Here is an 8,360-nt window from a genome sequence, read left to right as displayed (position 1 = left end):
AGAAGATGATAGACATTGGCTCTGTAAGGTCAGCAATGAGGATTCAGGGTGCCTGAAACAGCTTTATTTTCCCCTCCTAGACCCAGCAGGAAAAGGCCGAAGAGGCAGCCACCGGCTCGGAAGAACGTGAAGGCGGATGAAGCGAAAGAAGAAAGGTTGATGCTGGAAAACGTGCCGAACCGAGCAGAAGTAGCACAGGAAGAGACCACAGAACCTTCCATATCCATACTTGTGAGGTTCCTGATAATTATCATCTTTCTACTTGTGGTCCTCCTGTATAGAGCTAAGGAACGCTAATCCAGTCTGCTCAGAAACCTCATCCTGGCACGAACATAAAAGCACCGTCCTGATGGCGCAAACAGTGTTTAGCTGGGTTGTATTTAATTCTAAAATGTATCTAATTTGGCTGCTGCTGGGGTTTCTTTGCAAAAAGAAAAGCATCGCTTCTTGTAGCATCATCACCCAGGTTTGTTCAACACTGTGCTCATTGCTGGTGGTTCAATGTCATTTCTCAAAGCCTGTTGCCAGAGTTCCCTCCCAGTCTGCACGGCACAAGCACCTGAAGACAAAACCACCCCTAAAATATTACTTATTCAAACGATGCTCACATTTTCCCAGCACTTTGAGGTCCTATCTGTGCAGGCCTGGAAAACTGAAAAGATTGGATATTTCCCAAACAACACACAAACAGTGTTTAGCAGTGGTTACAGATGCACTTTTTTCTCCCTGCTACTTGTGGACAAGCTCTTCGGGCGGTGAATTAAAGGCTAATAGGAGGGCGGAAAAAGCCTGTGACTTGTCTTTGCGTGGTGCCTCCCCTGACGCAACTTGAGGCCGTTTCCTCTGCTCCTGGCGCTTGTTATTTGGGAGAAGAGCCCAACCCCCTCCATGCCACAACCTCCTTTCAACCTCCTGTGTTTATACCCTCGGTCACCCCCATCCCAACAGCCGCTTATTTAAATATTCCAGCGCTGCCAGCGTTGGATTTTACTGCAGCTTCTGCTTCGCACCTGCACTGTGTGCGTGCAAATGAGCGACTTTGCAGCCACTGTGCACAGCGCTGGGTGGAAAGAGCGGGGTCGGGGACATCCATCTCCCACCAAACCCACCTCCCCTTCTGCTCCCACCCTGGCTCAGAGCCACCGGCAGCACGCACAGAATAAAACCCATCTCTCAGAGGGGTATCGTAAAACCGCTTTATTACAGCAGCTGTCATAGCTGCTTCCTGTGTGCTCGTACAGCCGGACCGCGAAAGTGCTTGTTCCAAGTGCAGACAGAGGGACGTACAAACGACCCACGACAGCCCAAAGCAGGGCCATAGCCGTCCCGAACACAACCAACAGGAGACAGATCAATAGGTGAGTCTCTCAGTGCAAACCGCAGTCATGATATGCATCTGTAATTTATAGTACAATCTTGTAAACTAGAGACATTACGGAAGAAGCCATCGGGCTCGGTGTATTTACAGCTCCAGGATACCTGACAGGCATTAAAAGGGAACAGTGCGCTGGATCCTGCTGGAGGGGGAACATCCAGGAGATGGTGGATGTTTTAAGAAAATCCCTCCAGGAAAGTGATCCCTGGGTTACCCGGCCAGTGTTGCTTATGTAGCCTAATAATTACTCAGATAACTGTCTTTTTCCATCTGACTTCAAAAGCCTTTGGCTGCGGGTCTTACTGATAACCCAAGAATGAAAAGCGTTGTTGTGGGGCTGATTTCTGCTCTAAGTACCACTGGGCTCTTACCCATCACATTTCCAAACGTGGGTAATTTGTATTGCGGGGTCTTTTAAAGAACCAGCTCAGAAAAGGCAAAAAAACTTGTCATATACCAAAACCCCCGATTTCCAAACATCTATAAAATCCATACTCTAAAAATTCTTATAAATATTTTCTCCAGCATAGCAAAGACAATAGGAAGTAACCTGCTCTGTGCGTAGGTACGTGCGGTTATTTACAAATGCCACATTTATTTTCTCATAGTCCTGTAGAGGAGAGGACGCCCGTCCTGCTGGAGATGCTCATTTACCATCCACCAGCACGCAAGGCTGACCTGCTCTTCTGTCTCCAAAGTAGAGAAAAAGTCATTTACTGGCATCATGAAAACAGGCTAAAAATAGCCGGTTTCTATGGCTACTGGGGCTGGGAGACTCCTGAGGAACACGTCTGGGTAAGGTCCCTTCTTGATGAAATCCAGACAGTGGGATAAAAGAAAAGGACAATAAAAAGAGGGTTTAACGCTTTGATCCTCGTCGGGCAGCACCGCGGCGATGCTGCGGGCAGGGTTCTGTGCCTTTGCCTCGATCGCTGCGCTTTTCTGTGGGGATCGATGCAGGTTCATTAGGGGGGAATTAGACCAATTTGCCGGATCGAGGCAAATCCCAAAGCAAACACTGACATTTAAGCAGGGCTTTGTTGAGTCAGGGCTTAGCTCTAAGCCTGTCTGTGCCTCCTTGTGCTTGTTGCTTACGTGTTTTTGCATAGGAATGGGGCTGAGACACATTTAGGAGGAATCTGGGGGGGTTGGAGTCCAGTCCGAGCTCATCTCCATGCAATTAATATTTTTGTAGACTCAACATCCAGACCGTCTCTCTGGATTTATACCAGTATAAAATGAAGGTTGAATTTCACCCATATCTTCACACGTGTCATAAGCTCCAGGGCAGTGATTAACCCCTAGGGCTTTAAGTCCACAAGTGTGGTAACCACGCGTTGTACAAAAGTAAAGTTACATTCAAGACATACACTTTGTGTTTCACCAACTTCCTTTCTTTTTGGCCCAAAGATAAACCTGAAGGTCCTCGCCAAGGACGTCACTGGAGCTGCAAACCCTGAATTCGGAGGGTGTACTGATGTGCAAAAATAGGAACAAAACAAGGTCAGCGTTTTCCCAAACCAACGTGAGCTTCCCCGTGCCCATCTGGAGCTGTGCAGCGTCCTCAGAGCCACCTGGAAAACGTGCTTTGTTGGGGCAGCTGGAAGAAAACCCAAGTAAACCAATATTACAAAGGGGCTACACTGCTTGTCTTGGAAATGAACCTGATGCGATGCTCTGGTTATTTTGATCATTAAAAGACCCTTGGTACAGGATGTTACTTTTACATCCCCAGGGCTGCTGCTGGTTTCACTCCAGCCCTTTGGCACCGGGGTGCACAGGAAGGGTCCCCAAAGCCCCGTCGGGGACCTGAGCAGGGTGGGAAAGGGGCTGCATCTTCCTCACATCCCACCATCCACTCCGAGGGAAGCTGAATGCTTTCCTTAGTGTAACAGGATTCAAGAAGGATTATTGCTGGTGGGAACTAATGTGTGTTTTGGGAGAGCAGCTCTCCTTTTCCCGAGGAGGGATGGAGGTGGAGGCTCCATAAACCCTGGGAACCCACGGGACGGATGCAGCTCGTGTTGTAACAGAGGATTTGCAGAAAGCCCAGCTCTACGCTGAGCCAGCTCCGGAACGGAGAGGACAAGTCACATCTCGCCTGCTTTCCCGCACCCTTTTCCCCAGGGGTGCCCACAAGCAGCCGGGACACGGGCCCTGGGGGGTCCCTGCATCTCCTGCCCTCTGGAGGATGGAAAACCCTCGGAAAAGCGCTTGGAAACCACCGGATGGACAACTCCAGCTTATAGCTCATTCCACCGACATTAGTAGGATTTATCGGCTACGGTATCACTCCGGTGCAGTTGCCGCTGGAGCGGAGATGTGCAAGGCGGGTGGATGAGTCAAAGGCAGGGTGTCTGTCACCTGGGAGGGCAGGAGGAAGTTCGGAACAATAAGCAAGCTCCTTGTTTCTAAAAATGCCAGGGGTTGTGCAAACGCAGGGGAGAGGGGAACAGAGAGTGTTTGCACAGTGACAAGAGCTGTGCAAACCTTTGCAGGCTCAGACGCAGACGCTGCGCTATTAAAATGCTGCCACCGGAGAGCAAAAAAACCCACATAACAAAACCAAAACCAACCCTTTTGCTTTTGCCCACTGCAAATTTGTCAGCGGAAGGCAGCTGGGCAGCTCAGGGGGCTCCGCTCTTGGCAGGTTTGCTACAGAAAAGCACCAGGCTGGAGTCTGGTGGGAAACAATGTGCAGATGAAAGGACCTTCAGCCATAAATCTAGAGGTCAAGTCATTATGATGGGGGAATCAAAAAGCACCACAAGCCATTTATGAACACAATAGAGGTCAATCCAGGAGCAAACCATTTTGCTCGGAGCCGTGGTGGAAAACATATTGTTGCTTTGAGAGCTACATCCATCCAGGGAGGTGGAAAGTTCTCTTTAAAAATAACTGTAGCTCGAGCGTTTTAACATTCATACTGCACTTGGTTCATTTACTGTGTTTTCAAATGCACATATAATGGGTGTGGGTGAGTGTCTGCCTGTCTCAGTTGTACGTGCTGCATTCATTAAACACCTGGCTTGGGAACCCCTCGCTGGAGACGGGAATATTCCAGACACAGGGAAAACCTGAATAGGCACCGAGCTGCTGCACACACATAGTGTGTGCACAGCGTTTGCGCCACGTAAAGCGTGTGCATAGACTGTGCACAGCATTTGCACTGTGCATCGCATGTGCGTAATGTGCAGCGTGTGTGCACAGCGTGTGCACAGCATTTGCACGGTGCATCGCATGTGCGTAATGTGCAGAGTGTGTGCGCAGCGTGTGCACAGCATTTGCACCATGCACAGCATTTGCACCATGTACAGCATGTGCATAGCGTGTGTACAGCATGTGCACTGTGTACAGTGTGTGCATCGTGTACAACGTGTGCACTGTGTACAGCGTGTGCACTGTGTGCACCATGCACAGTGTGTGCATAGCATGTGCACAGTGTTTGCACCATGCACAGGATGTGCACCGTGTGCGCAGCATTTTCACTGTGTGTGCACCGTGCACAGTGTGTGCACCATGCACAATGTATGCATAGCATGTGCACAGCATTTGCATCATCTACAGTGTGTGCATAGCATGTGCATAGCATGTGCAACGTGCACAGTGTGTGCATAGTGTGTGCACAGCATTTGCACTGTGTGCAGTATGTGCATAGCATGTGCACAGTGTGTGCACCACGCATAATGCGTGCACTGTGTGTGCACCATGCACAGTGTGTGCGTAGCCCGTGCACAGTATTTGCACAATGTACAGCGTATGTATAGCGTATGCATATACTGTGCACTGTGTGTGCGCTCTCTGTGCACCACGCACAGCATGTGCATAGCATGTGCACAGCGTTCACACTGTGTACAGCAGGTGCACCGTGTGCGCAGGGGCGTACACCGTGTGTACACCATGCAGTGTGTGCATAGCGTGTGCACAGCGTTTGCGCTGTGTGTGCACCACGTACAGTGTGTGCACCATGTACAGCGTGTGCACTCTGTGTGTAGCACATACAGCGTGTGCACTGTGTGTGCATCATGTCCAGCCTACGCACAGCATGTACAACGCAAGCACAGCCTGAGCAGGGTGTGAGCACAGCGTGAGCATGGTGTATTTACAGCAGAGCTCCCAGTTCATCCCCGAGCAGCCTGGGGATCTCCCACCACAACCAGCAGCCCTGGAGCAGCACCCCATCGTGCATCAGCCTCATCTCTGGGGTTGCTCTCAGTGGCCGTTGCCTGCACACCTTTAGCTGCCAAACCACCATGGATTTCTAATCCAAGAAGTTTAGCAGTGAAGGTTACACAGTAATGAACTTGGCCGAGCCCCCTCAACCCCATAGTAATAATTTAGCTCCTGTAAAGCCTGAATGAGCGAAACTGCTCATGATTTTCCCCAAATCCCTGCTTTTGATGGTTTCACTGGAGCGTGCGTCTGCTGCCCGAACAGCAAAGCAGCTCCTCGTGCGCTGCCTATGGAACAGGTTGATGCAGCCCCAGAGGGGACATTACAACCGGCACTAACCACAGTGTTTTCCACCGATCCGTGCGTGCTGGGCTGAAATCTGCTGAGCTCAATGGTGACAAATGATGGGGGAGACAGACTGCTATCCTGGCTGACCCTCCTGTGCCCCCTCCCGTGTCAAAAGCTGCAGCCCAGCCGGGAAATATCCAGCAGGGAAATATCCAGCTGGGAACACTGCACCGCTGCATCCCACAGCTCACATCACTTGGGCTTAAAGAGGGGGAAAAGCAAAGTGCCCCAAGCCCCCCCGACCCCAGGATCTGGCACACAGAGACCACTCACAGTCTGTATCCCTGTGCCTGGTCCCCACTGTCACCTCCGATTCGGCTCCAAGAAGCACATCCCACACCAACCAGCTGCTTCCCACTGCAGCCTGGAGGATTTAAAGCTCCTCAGCTGTACCTCATGTTATTGGTGCTCCTGGCTAGGCTCAGGTTTTTGTGCTAAATCCTTTGGATAAGAAAATAAAATAATAGCCGTGTTGGTTCTGGGTGTAGGCTGAGCCAACAAATCTCCTCCAAAGGGGAGCTGTCAGCGGCACGTACAGCTCTGTTTGCCAAGCCAGTCGAGCCGGTTAATCACGAGGGGAGGATCTGTTCACATGCCAAGTCCATTCACGGATGGGGAACCGGGCACTGAGACCCCGACAGTGGTCCCCAAACCTGGGGGGCCCTGGCTCATGACACTCCCCACAGCCTAGGGCTGTTTGGGGAGGTGTCTGAGCAGGGGTGTCTGTCTGTGACACCCCCGGGAAGGCACAGCACGAGGGGAGCTCCCATATGGCTTCAGCAGTGGGTGGGAAGGACACACAGACAGAGTGGGGAGAGGGGGACCGTGGGGATGGACACAGGGTGCCAGGGGGATGCTCGACCACCACAGGAAGAGATGGTGGCAGGAGCAAGACTAACCCTGGGGGTTAGACCCCCCCAGGCTCAGAGGGTCTCCATATAGAGAAGGGAAGTGCAGTATGGAAGAATTCAAGGATTTCTGCTCTGGAGAACACATTTGTTCTAGAAACGTCCCTGGAGTGAATCTCAGGTGCCCCAAGCTCAGGGATTTTGGATGGTTTTTAAAAAAGAACAACCTCCTGCGGAGCCTCATGGCTCAGGTGTGCAGGAGGTGGGGGGCACACGCTGCGGTGGTCCCTGTCCCCCACCCCAGTGCAGGAGCTCCCAGGACACACCGGTCACGCAGGGAGCAGCGTCTGAGCAGGGTCAGTGCTTCTGGTGCCTCCGAAACGCTCCGGTGTGCTGCACCCGCGGGACCAGGCAGGGCAGGGGCATGGAGAATGGCTGCTTGGGGTCGCAGACCTTTGCTTGGAATGGACTTAAAAACAGAAAAAGAAAATAAATAAAGTTCATTTTTACATTCAGGCAATTCTGCCCCAGCAGGACGACTCACCAGCCAGGGGCCTGTGACTCCAGGAAGGACAAAGTGTGGCCCCGGCTTTTGAAAAGCCCTCCGGGGTCTGTGTGTTGAGACTTGCTGGAGCAAGGGCAGGTCTGTTCGCTCAGGAGGGCAATGTCTACCCCATGCGGACACAGGGTCCCTCCAACACCAGCTGCTCGGGTGTGCTCAGCACCCAGCCGGGCTGCGGGTCCGGGCACAACTGCTGCAGCACCTGGATAATGTCCGCAGCATCTGCTTCTGCCTCTCGACAAGGTCATTCCTGTGCTTCGGTTCTCCCTTGGCCAGGCGAGTCTCTGGGGGAGGGAAAATGAGAGAAGCTGCAGGATAAGTGTGTTAGAGCAGATTAACCAGCTCCCTCCACGCTGCTCCGAGCAATGAGTCAAACAATTGCTCAGCCCCGGGCTCCCCTTCCCCGGCCAAACACCATCCCAAGCACATCAGCTTGGCCAAGCAGCCCCATGAGACACCCCCAGACCATGCAGGCAGAGGGCGATGCCCGGGGGAAGCTGGACCTTGGAGAGGTGAGAAGAAAGGAGACAGCAACGCGTCCCCCCGGCAGTCCCAGCGTACCGATGCAACGGGGTCCCGGTGCACAGCAGGGCACACAGACAGCGCTGCTCCTCACACCGCCGTCTCCTGCTCCGCGCTGGCCTCTTCTTTCTTCCTCTTCATCTTGCAGAAGCCATGGAGCCCGCAGAAGCAAGCGAAGGTGAACTGGGGCATCACCTGGAGCCGGAGAGGTGTGGGAGCACCCTGGATGGGGACAGGGACAGGAGTCAGGGCAGCTCCTGCAGACACACAGGGATGCATTGGCAGGACGGAGGGCACAGGACAAATCCAGAACATCACCCTGCACCGGCACACATCTCCCTCCCCACTCCTTCCCTGTGTTCGGGGCCCCCGCCACACGCTCCCAAATTCCCCACACAGCGAAAAAAGAGGTGATTAAATCTCTCCCCCCAGCCTCTCTCCTGAAAAGCAGGGAACAATCAGGGCAGACGTGGGGACAGCTTGCAGCAAGGGCCGGGAGGTGAGGTGCCCTGGGAGCGTCCCGGCGCAGCGG

The 8,360-nt window shown here is 52.8% G+C and overlaps 1 protein-coding gene across 1 annotated transcript; it reads right to left on the bottom strand.

Moving 5' to 3' along the window:
• Positions 1-7,918: 7,918 nt before the first annotated feature.
• BLACAT1 (BLACAT1 overlapping LEMD1 locus) lies at positions 7,919-8,020 on the bottom strand (the record flags this gene model as incomplete). The annotated part of the gene is made up of 1 exon (XM_080358313.1): positions 7,919-8,020. The coding sequence occupies one exon, from the start codon at positions 8,018-8,020 to the stop codon at positions 7,919-7,921; it is 102 nt and encodes a 33-aa protein (XP_080214439.1).
• Positions 8,021-8,360: the final 340 nt, after the last annotated feature.

This window comes from Nesoenas mayeri (assembly GCF_963082525.1).
Source record: "Nesoenas mayeri genome assembly, chromosome: 23".
Lineage (NCBI taxonomy): Eukaryota > Metazoa > Chordata > Aves > Columbiformes > Columbidae > Nesoenas > Nesoenas mayeri.
This window is presented reverse-complemented; position numbering and strand designations above follow the sequence as displayed.